General features: G+C 42.5%; 2 protein-coding genes across 2 annotated transcripts in view; one reads left to right on the plus strand and one right to left on the minus strand.

Moving 5' to 3' along the window:
• The first annotated feature begins 389 nt into the window (after window positions 1-389).
• LOC131674499 (uncharacterized) lies at window positions 390-6,820 on the plus strand. The gene is made up of 13 exons (XM_058953219.1): window positions 390-451; window positions 519-1,076; window positions 1,332-1,768; window positions 1,831-2,089; window positions 2,147-2,549; window positions 2,613-2,862; window positions 2,922-3,760; window positions 3,824-4,233; window positions 4,299-4,731; window positions 4,792-5,268; window positions 5,337-5,594; window positions 5,686-6,036; window positions 6,100-6,820. The coding sequence occupies exons 2-13, from the start codon at window positions 591-593 to the stop codon at window positions 6,726-6,728; spliced, it is 5,232 nt and encodes a 1,743-aa protein (XP_058809202.1). The 5' UTR covers window positions 390-451; window positions 519-590; the 3' UTR covers window positions 6,729-6,820.
• A 41-nt stretch (window positions 6,821-6,861) lies between these two features.
• The window catches only part of LOC131674498 (puratrophin-1-like), a 32,523-nt gene continuing 27,172 nt past the window's right edge, over window positions 6,862-12,212 (minus strand). Inside the window, exons 2-11 of the mRNA XM_058953217.1 lie at window positions 11,557-12,004; window positions 11,236-11,482; window positions 10,849-10,924; window positions 10,539-10,712; window positions 10,072-10,449; window positions 9,849-9,992; window positions 9,563-9,776; window positions 9,372-9,488; window positions 9,072-9,275; window positions 6,862-8,995 (exon numbers count right to left, since the gene is read on the minus strand). Of these exons, the coding sequence (XP_058809200.1) occupies window positions 8,769-8,995; window positions 9,072-9,275; window positions 9,372-9,488; window positions 9,563-9,776; window positions 9,849-9,992; window positions 10,072-10,449; window positions 10,539-10,712; window positions 10,849-10,924; window positions 11,236-11,482; window positions 11,557-12,004 (2,229 nt within the window). The 3' untranslated portion in view covers window positions 6,862-8,768. The remainder of the gene's footprint in view (window positions 8,996-9,071; window positions 9,276-9,371; window positions 9,489-9,562; window positions 9,777-9,848; window positions 9,993-10,071; window positions 10,450-10,538; window positions 10,713-10,848; window positions 10,925-11,235; window positions 11,483-11,556; window positions 12,005-12,212) is intronic.

Raw genomic sequence — 12,212 nt, forward strand, 5'->3', positions numbered from 1 at the left:
ATAAGATGAGATATTTCGTGATTGTAACTTCGTAAAACTTAATAATAGATCAACATTTATTCATAATAAATACTATTTAATAATTGATACACAAGATAAGACTGCTTAGAAAGCAAGATATGTCCCATTGAAAGTTGTACCGATCAATGTATAGAGGAAAAAAGAATCCATTAGAAATCAACAAAGTAGTTCACACTTGGAATTGAGCACCTCAGTATTCTACTATTCTCGTTTTGAAAATAGGTGGCCAACGCACGCGCCTCTAAAAATACTCACCTTCCTTCTCCCCTCCCCTCCCTCCTCACTCTTGTATCGAAACATCAGTAGCAGCCAACGGATGAGAGCGAACTTGCAAGAGTTTCAACTTCAGTCAATTCTCGCGGTTATCCGTGCACACGTGTTGGGCTCTAAATTCTGGTGAAATACATAAATTCGTGACTACCTGAAAAGTGTAATTAATTAATTTTCTGCGGTAATCTATTCGTACATTTATAAATAAGGAAATTTATTATGAATAGAATATTTTCAAGTTCCAACAATCGACGATAATAAACGTTTCGAGAATAAATATTTCACTAAAGGAGCAAAACATGCCCCAGCTGAGTGAGAAAATAACGACAGACACTCTGCGAAAAATCGCATCCAACGAGGAATACGATGAGAATGAGATTCTTTGCATAGCAGAGTACCTCGTCAAGCTTTACGAGTACGATTTCGACGCACAATTTGGTCTGATCACGACCAACGATCCAGCCGAAAGTGAAGTCCTGGAAAAAATCAAGCAATTGAACATCGAGAACACGTCTTTTTTTGCGATATACAGCAAAGGAATTAAACATTGGGTTTGCTTCGCCGTCACTTACTTGTACAATTCGGTGATTGTGTTGTACAAAGATTCGTTGGGAGTTCAAATACCGCATAATTTGAGAGAGTCGATTGGCGATAATTTAAAGGATTACAGAGTTAGATTTGAGAGTCATCGGGGTACTGAACAAGGTGACGAGACTAGTTCAGGACCCATTTGTTTAAGAAATTTGCAAGTATTGCTGAAGGGAATGCAATCGGAAAGTATCAAGGTGAGTTGATCGATTGTATTGACAATGATACGGAGTCATATTTAAGTTTAACGTCATTACGAAAAACGCTCATAAGTTTCATTAAATGTTATGTAGTTATGTGCCGAACGAAGGAAAAATGATTTGCAGAGGCAAAAAAGTAGAAAAAAATCTGAAAAACAATCAATAGTATTGAGCAAACGTTGCGAAGCTAACTCTTTAATCTTATTCTTACAGAGAACTATTTTCGTCGATATAATATTTGAAACTTTATAGGTACCACTGATTGAGAAATTTCAGAAAGTACGATTCTGCACCCAATACGGTGTGCAAAGTGTCAAGCGAGAATTTCGACTATGGCTACAAAAGTATCTACTCATTGGTCTGGAAGAAGTAGCTACAGAACTTTTAGAAGATCAAAATTACGAAGATTTTCGCCAAGAATTGTGTCACTTCATTGATAGTTGCTTGAAAATACTTAAAGAGACGTATGTGTTGTCCAGTACGTACGTTTCAATTCTGAAGTCTGAGGCAAAGAAAAAGGATCAAGATCCTCGTTACGAAAGCGATCACAAAAGCCAAAGAGCAATGAAGGATACTAAGGAAAGCTTCTACAGAAACAATGCAATACAAAGGAGTTTGAAGTTCGACAAGCACGATTTTATTGATCTGGATGAGGGACATCGAGTTTACAATCTGGATATACAGGAGAAGTAAGTGTCGCCTTCTTTCGACATCTACATTACGTATTTTACAGTCCGTTGTTCTTTTTTAGGTATCCCGAGCAAATGCAAAAATTCACAAAAATCTTCGCAGTTTTGTCGCAAGCCGAGATGAATGATGAGCTAGAAAAAGCTCTGAAACAAGTCAGTCTAATGTTGAATCTCAAATTTGACAAATTAAAAATATTCTTCGAGCAAGCCAAACAATCAAGACGCCCGGAACTTACGAGGGCCAATTTCACACCATCTACTAGATTAGCTCATCTCGAGAAAGCCATCGAAGCTGTAAAAGCAAAATCTAAAGGAATTAAGGTGCATTCACTATTTTTATTCTTTTTTTCACGACTCTATTATTACTCGAATTTTCAGGAATCTCTGAAACAAGACTCAGCCGACAAAAAGATTAAAAACTGGGAGCGTTTAATCTCTGAATTAATACTCGATGTACAATCATCTCAAGACACGACAGCCGAAGAAATAGCAGCTCAAACAAAAACCATCCGCGAGAGTTTGCCGCAGATTGAGAAGTATTACGCCGAGTGGTCGAAGCGTGATATCGCCGATATTAATATGTACTCAAACGCCTGCAAAGCCGACGAGAAGGTATTTACACAAGATCAGATATACGAAGCTATCGCTGTTCTTGATCGAGCCAATGAATTGGCAACTGGAGGTTACAGATTGAGAGCACCTCAAATTCTTTCGGTACTGGTGTTTCTTAACTCCATGGGGTCATATCACGGCAAACTTTGCCAGATTGAGAGTGGTGAAGGTATATAATCTAACGATTCTTATTTATGAATGTTTAGTGTTTCATTCGCACTTTTTTTCTCAGGCAAAACTGTGATAGTATCACTGTTAGCTACTATGGTCATTTTGCAAGGAGAAAAGACCGTCGACGTAATAACCAGTAACGCCGTGCTAGCACAAGAAGGTGTGGACAGTCGTAAATTGTTTTACTCGCTCTTTAACATCAGTGTTGCTACCAATGCAGCCGACAAAACTTACGCTCAGGGACCGAGAAAGTGTTATCTTGCTGACGTTGTCTACGGCAGTATCAGTGACTTTCAGTTCGATTTCTTAAGGTAACTGTTTCATTTGTAGCTATATCGTCGAGTATAATTTAAATCCATTGTAATTTAAGAGACACAGCCGAAGGTTTAGGGACGATGAGTGGCAGGCAATTCGGCCGTGTAATTCTCGACGAAGTTGACAACATGTTGGTCGACAACGGCAGACACATCGCCAAGATATCATCACCGTTTCCTGGCATGGAGAACCTCAAGTATATCTACATCCAAATTTGGAGCGAGCTGGTGAACGCCGAGTCAGAATTGATGGATGATTTTCAAGAGAAACTGAACAGCTTTTCCGACCTTAAGAATGCCAAAGACATGGCAGTCACGGAGTTTCTCAGGATCTTCGATGCGTCTATGATTGGAAGAATTGAGGAAAGGATCAAAATTAACTTGAAGGATTTAGATTTGAAATTCGTGCCAACGCACGTCCTTAAATATGCCGAAACCATGATACCAAAGTGGATCGGTAATGCGATTCGTGCGCGATACTTTATCCACGAGAATGAACAATATTCCATTAAAGAATCCAACGGCGAACTTGCTGTGATCCCTGTCGATTACAGCAATACTGGTGTCACTCTGAAAAACACCGTGTGGTCGTACGGTCTGCATCAGTTCGTGCAGCTCAAACACAATTTACGTATCAGCCCAGAGAGTCTGACCAGCAGTTGCGTGTCGAATTACGCTTATATCGGCAAGTACGGCGATAAGATCTTTGGACTGACAGGTACTTTAGGATCGAAGGCCGAGCAGGATTTGTTGTCGTCGATCTATAATGTAGATTACGCGAGAATTCCAACCTACAAGACAAAATTGTTCGTGGAGATGAAGGGAATCGTCGTACCGGACGATGAGTGGTGTTACGAGGTTACTCTGATGACGATTGGAATAATTCGATCGACGGGTAAAATATCTTGAGTAAATATTTGCGCAAGCAATTGAATAACCAAAAATTTGATTTACATAGGTAGAGCAGTCTTGATAATCTGTAAAACAATAGCCGACTTGATGATGCTGGAAGAGCAGTTCGAAGCGGTGAAAGAATTACCGTGGGACTGCAAGATCAAATTGAAGAAATTTCAAGACGAAGACACAGCTGACGTGACGCAGGAGATGGTATCCCCAGGTGACGTGATCGTCGCAACTAACATTGCTGGTCGCGGTGCTGATTTCAAGACCTCACGAGAGCTTGAGAAAAATGGTGGCTTACATGTATGCGTTGGATTCTGTCCTGACAATGAACGTGTGCGAGAACAGGCTTTCTTCCGTACTTCAAGGCAGGGAAATTTAGGGAGTGCCCAGTTAATTGTCAGGGAGAGCGAGATAAGAAAGCTGAATATTGATGTTTCTAATTTAGATGAGATTGATTTCGATGAGGTAAGAGCGCTTAAAAGCTTTGGTTACATTAGGATAAATAAACGTTAATAAAATTGAATTTCAAGATGAAAAGAAGAATCGACATTAATGAAAGAGAAAGACTGAGTGATATCAAACTATCAAAAGTGGACGTATTGCGCTACGAGGACGCACTGTTCAGTTTATTTTCCGATTTCTGTCAAGAATTAAAGAACAACAATGTGATAACTTGGGGCCATTCGTACTTGATGAAGGACTTGAAAGAGTATTGGGCATTTTGGCTCGAGGATCAAAATTTCGAAGGCAAGCAGTTCTCATTGAAAGATGCCAGTTTCATTTTTTTCAAATTCAAACATCACGAGAAGACAAAAAAGATCGTTGAAGGCTCGATATCGCAGAATCCTTATTACGGAGTGTTGCAAGCCGACTTCTTCTTGAAAAACGACGAGGTTGACAAGGCTAAGGCCTCGTTGATCAACGCGATTTGCTTGAGTAAAAACGCGGGTGTTATGTATCCAGGTAAGAAAAGTAATCCGATGGCATATAGATGGCGTGACTGAATTCTCTTTTACGGTTTAGCGTTTCTCACGTTATTTGACGCGACGCTCGAAGAGAAGGGTCCTCTCCTAGCCAAATTCAAAAGCGTCCTGTCCAAGACTTTCCCTACCAGTAACTCCAACGGCGAGAAGCCCGTGAGCTTTATTGCCGAGCTTCAAGACTACTTGAACATAACGCATGCGGGTTTGAGCGAAGAAATATCCTTCATGGAGAATCATTATTTCAACGACGACTGTAATTACGATTTTCAACGTGTACTTTTGAAACGTATTAACGGACGTGACAATCTATTGGTGAAGCATTTGGCCGCTAAATTGACTACATTGAAGCTTTATTGCAGTAACGTTGAGGTTTTGCTAGAAGCTACCGAAAGTAGCGACGCGCAAAATTTAACGATTAGTCGAAGATTTACGGATTATTTGAAAATATTCAAACCGGATACTAAAGAGGAAAAGCAAACGAAGGATCTTATGACGGAGGCCGAACTGACGGAACTCGGTGAGTTATTATTTTCACCGAGTGGTGTGAAAAACGACAATAGCTTGTAAATACAATTCTGTAAGTAGGCTCCAAAGGAATGAAAACTATTTACGGATTAAAGAAAGTAGCTACGGTGATGGAATCCGTACTAGACAAAGCGAGAAATCAGATTTTCGGAGCTATGACATTGATAGCTCGATCAACGGCATTCCCACCGCTGACTTTTACAATTGCGAATATTGCAAGTGTAATGGTTGCTGAGGGTGTCGCAGTTATTGTATTGTCACTGTTCAAAGAGGCAAATAACATCGACGATCTTGCTCAAAAAGCTGAATACCTCAAAGGTAAATTTATGCTTATCAAGGAATGATTTACAATTGAATTTTCTATTCGAAGATCCATTAGACATCACTCTAATGTTCTATTGTGGTCCAGGTAAATCTTTGAATTACATCGTAAGTCTGATGATCTCGGGCAATCTAAATCTTGATGTCTGCATAAAAATCTTCCACCGTATGGTCAGACTTTACAGAGAATCATATTATCTGCTTGAACACTCAACCGACAATGTTAGATTGCTTAAGAATGTCAATTCCACTCAAATAGCAAGAGATATTAAAACCGTGGAGGAGCATGGAGAATATGGAAATGCAAACTGGACGAGAAGGATTCGTATACCCGAGAGCTTGGCTACACATTTTTTTGATACGAACATTGCAAATACTATTGTCGCGCAGATTGTTGACTTTATTGTGGTAAAGACGGAAAGTGGTGAGCTTGAAAACGGTGAGAAATTTTATTTTACCATTAATTTCTGTAAGTTTCTAATCAAGTCATTGGTTTTTAAAGGTGTTACTGAAAAAACAAAGAAGAAAAAGACTACGAAAAAGTCTGTGTTCTTCCAAGCATCGAAGGACTCGCAAAATATGGCAAAAATTGAGTTCTATTTAGACTCAGTAGCACCAAAGAAATTTGGAGGTTCTTATGACGAAGTTCGCGATAACTTCCCCAAATGTAGTAATTACATTACAATAAACACCGTCCCCTGGGAAGCTTGTATCAGTGGCACGCCTCATTCGTCTATCGATAGATCTCACATGCCATCAATAGCAATGTTGGACCGAGACTACAGAGGATTACAAAAGTTACGATTCGAGAACGAATGTAAAAGCAAGAAAGAAAACAAAGAAGGATCGTACACTGCCACGCAAAGGGAGCTATTAATGAAGGGAGAATTTTGGCAAGTTCTTAAAAATGAAATTGCAGACATAATTGCAGTGTCAAAGTATTACGAGATGAACGGCAAAGATTTTGTAAATTATACACTGGCAGTCACTCAAATGTTGCATTACTGTAAAGATCATGATATTCCGAGTGCGCCAGAATTGGCGCAAAACGTGCAGAAAGGCCGTTTGATTAATCAAGATCAGTATAACGTTATAATGAATCATTTCAAATCGAAACTGGCAATTATTTGAAGCTTACGAAATAGTTCAATACTTTTTGTACATAAGTTTTCCGTATCTGTGATACTGAATTGTTTTCCGTTGTTGTATCTGTAAATTACAATACAGGGAATAGAGAAATGATTTTATTAATATTTTTCCAAGGTTTATTAAATGAATAAAAACACAAAACATCTCGCAAATTCGCTACAAAAGGCACCCAATAGTATATTTCATAAAGTAATAAAATACATCGGTGTTAGAAGACAGTTACAATACTGAAAAATAATGTGTTATAGTATATGTACAGTTTTTTTTTATCTGACATTTATTCAGGATGCAATTGATGCGCACGAGCGATGAACAAAAAGAAACCTCGTGTCTTAATAAATACCTATAAAAAGAAAAGTATCGAGTGACTATCGGCAAAATCTTAAACTTTAATTTTAACCGCCTGATTATGACTGCTATATGCTAACTATTATGCCAAAATCGCGCGACTTTCATTTACATGGCTTTTATTAGTTTTATTATATCTTGGTTCGATCCCAAAATTAATGGACAAGTGTAAAGCTTTTAAAGTTTTTTTTTATGAAAAAAACAGTGCATTTTCTTTATATAATCGTTCATGAATGATTAATGTTTTTGTATGCCAAATTAATTTTGAGATCAAAGTGTAGAATTCGCATAGAAAAATCCGTGTAAAACCCTCAAGAAATTAGATTATCTCTCTGACAAAGCTAATTAATTATGAAGTATTCACATAGGGCGTACGAGAGTCAGTTTAGAATACTTTGGATAGTTTTAATATGACAAGTGCCGAAAAAAGCTCTCTGCGTGTGTATCTTTTTTCTACATTCTACAGTTTTCTTTCGTTACTTGATAGATTTTATAAACAAACGAAACGGAGAGTTAACTTAAAAGAAAATTGGTTTAGATTAATAAAAAGTAAAAAACACTCAATAATAAATACAGTTCGGTCACTAACCACGAGATATAATCGTAGATATCCGGGCGGACCGCTTTTTTACTTTCCTTGTACGAGATTACGAAATAATCGATTCTCTCATCCCTTAAACAATAACAAAATATAAGGACTTTTTTCTTTCCCTTTTTCATATACGTTCATATGAGCGATCGCCGCGTTCAATCGGTTAAATTTTAGAAACAGCTTAATCAAAAAGTCTGCATATAAAAATATTTAAACCTGTGAGAGTTTAGTTTCGAGCAAAAAAGTGCACGAGGACAGAGTTATTAGGATGTATATCAGTTTACGTCGATCGCACGTATGAACAATAAATCGCGAGTTATTCGTTAATTGATCAATCCACAATTAGAGGAATATTAGCGACGACTAAGGGGAAAAAAGTATTTTTTCACTAAAGAAGAAACAAATTTTCACACGCTTTCCGTCATCCGCGCGGGCTGTCTTAGTGACGAGCTTACATTTTTTCTATCGTAAATCTACGAAGACTTTCACATCTTAAGCTCGACAAAAACGATCCACGCGCGCTACAATATTAATAATAAAACTCATATATACGATGAAAAAAATCGAATTTGGCTTTCACTTTTTTACGTTTATAGGGCGTGTTACTACATGTTATAAAAGAGATTTTACGTGCTACAGACGATAAAAATTGTTTTACAAATGACTTGAGGTTAATAATTACAATAATAATAATAATAATCATAATAATAATCGCAATAATAGTTTGTTTTTTCTCATTTATAATCGTTACTTTTGATAAAAATATAAAATATTAGTGAATAAAATTCTTATGAGTAGTTTTATACGAGAAAAATCTTTTTTTTTACCATTTTTTAAGATATATTATCAGGAAAACAAGGTATAATAGTCTATTGGATTACGCACGTTGTATAAAACCTTCGTTATATTACAATATCTTACAAAAAGTGGTACTCATGATCTCTAAGTGTGTGCGCGTGATCGCCACGTGAGGCATTCAACGAATAAAGAAATGCAAGAAATAAAACAAGAAAGATAGGGAGGGGAGGGGAATGCCACATTATCAAATCGTGCAAAAGAAATTAAGTCATTGCTCGCTCGTCTCACAGATTGACTGAGACGTCCTGATCGTAGGGCACGAGGTTAGCCTCCGAGGAGGAAGGCGAGGTAACTGAGGAAGTGACGCTCATCGGCGATTGTAGCTGTGGTGTCGAGTGACCGGTTATGGGTGGTGATGTTGGTGACTCGAGCGTTGAGTTCCAATGACTACGATCCGTACCATCGCCACCGTCGTCCGACACGATCGAGATATCTGCGATTATGCCGCTCTCTGCAAGAGATCATTCGATTTTAATCATCAAATAGAATGTTTTCCATACTGGAAATAAATGTCGAAGCTCACTTACCGACGCTACATTGACTATTAAGTGTGGTGCTTCGATGATGAAGCCGTGGACTGGTGTCCAAGCCCAAATTAAGGGTCGTCGGAGGTCCGCTGCTTCCTCCGCTACTCGAGGATGAACTGACGGATATGACACTGTTGGGTCGCCTGCTGCACCGACTCGAGTCGTCGGTGTTGCTCACTGCGATCGAGTTTCTAAACCTTGGAGCTGCGCAAAAAATGAAATGTGATTAGCAGTCTTGAAAAGGGCTGTTTGACCGTGAAAAAAAAAAAAAAAAAAAAAAACGCGCGTTAACATGCGTACTCTTTGATAATTGGGCCACGCTGATCGAACGATCGTTGATCTGATTAGCGCTGGGCCTGATATCCAGACAAGGCTTGTTACCGATACCCATACTCGACATTTCTGCCATGCGCACTTCTGCAATTGAGAAAAACCGCATTAGTCTCGCAATTGCGAAATTCGGTTGTTAAGACAATTGGATGGGCATTGACCTCGGTTTCTGAGCGCCTGCTTCCAAAGAAGATTGCTAAGCTCCTCGGTCCAAGCCTTTTTGATATCCTCGCTGGCGCACTGTAGCGTGTAAGTGTCGCCGGGTTTTCTCTTTCTAAACCAGATCTCGAACTTGGTGGGCGAGTCGGCGATCACGGCTGTCAGTCCTATATCCGTCGTCTTGATACTGTGCTTGTAGATGTAGATATCGAGATTCTGCAAAAATCGCGGACAAACTGAAGTATGCATCGCAACGAGAGCAGACTAGCTCTGGCTCTTCCTTCTTACCTTCCTGTCGGGGAATCGACGAGCTTTGCTGAACAGTATAAGATCCTCGAAGAGGAACACTTGTCGCAGGCATTTCTTGCCTTTACCCTGCCACACTAGGAATTCGTTTTGCCTGAGCAACCTGCCCTGCTCCTTAACGTTCACCTGCGCCGCAAACAATCGATATAAGCGATCGTTATGCCAGCTGAAAGTGGTTGCCGCGAGGCGCCAGAGATATACTCACATCGCAGTCTCTGAGGGAATCCATGGCAAGCAGATCATTACCATGCCTTAGCTGGAATCTGACCATCTGCTCGGCCGCCCTCAGGTCCGTCTCGCCCTCGACCAAGGGTCTCAAACTCTCAATACCATCTTTCTCGTCTTTACCCTCACCCGACGACAGTTGCTCCGTCAGATCTGTACCCGCCTTGACGAGCTGCTGCAACAGAAGAGCGTACTTGCCCATTCGCTGGACAGGCTTCAGTAGGTAACTGGCCAGATCCATCTTGTCGCCCAACTCCATCTGCTTGGCCTTGAAGAAAGCTGAGCCGTACTCCGCCATCAGAGAGTCCGAGTTGGGCTTGTTCTTGTTGTACAGCGCGTAGAGGTAAAACTTCTTTTCCTGGAACGGAGAATGTCATTTCTGCCATTGGAGGTGAACGTCCTTTTTGAATATATATGAGTCGCCAAGCACGAGCGAGGCAAGCTTACATGGCGTAGGAAGCACTGTCCGACCATCATTGGCGATTGCTCGCACTGCTCGAGCTCGTGGAGGAAGTAGTGGCTGTGAAACTCGTAAATCTTCTCGATGTTGCCGAAGATCACGTTACGCTGGCCTCTCAACGACTGCGGAATATCTTCTCTCACCAGCTCCGGTATATAGTTCTGGCAGCATAAAAAAATGTGAAACAAAATAAAATAAAGTCGAATGAAATCCGATGAAATAAATGAACAATCAAAAGTTGTCTCGTATTTTTCTTTGTTTTTTCGTTCCGCTCTTGCACCGAGATTGCGAGCTTACCTCTATTACGTACTCCAAGGATTTGACGTAGTCGCGTTCGGTCTGTATCATCTCCCTCATTATCAGTAATAAGGTTCTGCAAATGGAAATAGGAGCACGTGTTAAGAGTGCTTACTCGGAAGCTCATTACTTTCGCGGCGGCGGCGGCGGCGGCGTCGACGGCAGCAGCGAAGCTGCGCGAGAGCAATAACAGTTATGCTTCTCGGACTTATTTCGCCTGGCTCCGAATAATTTTCGCGATATCGAGACCCGAGATGGCCTTTTCCTTGGCGGCCAATCAAGCACCGTTGGAGCGCTTGGAAAGCGACGCGCAATTGGGGTCAAACGATAAAATGCGCCTCCTCGGGTTCGCGCGCCGCTCGCTCGTAGAGGGTCGGCGAGACTCACTTTTTGGCCTTCATGCAGTGGGCGATGCTCGGCGCGCGATGCAGGTGCGAGTTGACGGGCGGCTTGACGAGGCGTCGCGGCGCCTGCGGACTGCGCGGCGGCGTCGAGCAGTCGAGCAGCTGCTCGGCGCTCTCGCGCAGCTCGGCGATGTTGTCCAGGCGCCCGTTGCCGCTGCCGCCGCCGCTGCTGCTGTCCAGGGCGCCGGCGTACGAGGCGCCGCTGCTGTCGCTGTCGTCCCAGCTCGCGCCTGAGGGCAGAGCGGCATCGTGAAAGAGGAGGCGCTCCCTTCTCGGGGGCGCGGCGCCGCTGCCGTCTACTCACGCTTGGCCAGCGCGTCGTCCCACGAGTTCGCCGAGTCCGAGTTGGCCAGGCTCCTCCGCCTGGCGGGGCTGCCGGGCGCCGAGCTGGTCCGCGTCATCTCCAACGCCTCGGCGCACTTAGCTCTGGCCAGCCGGCACTGCTCCAGCAGGATCTCGTTGCCCAGCTTCTCGGCCAAGGCCATCATCTCGGCGAAGTGCTCGGGCGGCAAAGGCGGCCTCGCGGCCAGGAACTGCTGGGCCCGTCTCTCGCCGGCCAGGCGCGCCTCCTGCGCCCACTCGTACGCGCGGTCCTGCAGCAGGCAGCATCGGGACGTGTCCTCCAGGTACTCGCGGCGGTCCTCCAGGCGCGCGCCGAAGCCGCGCAGGTGGTGCTTGAGCGAGCGCGCGAGCTCGCGCAGACCCGAGGCCGAGGCTGCCTCGGCTAGGTCGCCTCCCTTGTCCAGGTGTCTCTGTGAACAACGGGGATACAGAGTGTCGCTTAGCTTTGCGCTTGTAGATCGCGATCGGTGAAGGAACGTGCAATTTTCGCAAAATCAGCCTCCGCGCCGTCGCTATCGCCGCGAGCAAACGAAGCGATATATCGGAGTAGGCGCGCGAGAAAATTCCCATCTTTGTCCCGATGCGTCGTAGCCAGCGACGTCACAACCGTAGACAGAC

The sequence above is a fragment of the Phymastichus coffea genome, unplaced genomic scaffold (genome assembly GCF_024137745.1).
Source record: "Phymastichus coffea isolate CEN01 unplaced genomic scaffold, Cenicafe_Pcof_1.1 PCOF00249, whole genome shotgun sequence".
NCBI classification, from domain to species: Eukaryota; Metazoa; Arthropoda; class Insecta; order Hymenoptera; family Eulophidae; genus Phymastichus; species Phymastichus coffea.

Excerpts from the sequence above, each read along its gene's own strand:
- LOC131674499 (XM_058953219.1), top strand. The coding sequence starts at position 591 with ATGCCCCAGCTGAGTGAGAAAATAACGACAGACACTCTGCGAAAAATC. Across the intron at positions 2,863-2,921 it reads TTTCAGTTCGATTTCTTAAG|AGACACAGCCGAAGGTTTAG; the intron begins GTAACTGTTTCA and ends TTGTAATTTAAG. Across the intron at positions 6,037-6,099 it reads AAGTGGTGAGCTTGAAAACG|GTGTTACTGAAAAAACAAAG; the intron begins GTGAGAAATTTT and ends TGGTTTTTAAAG.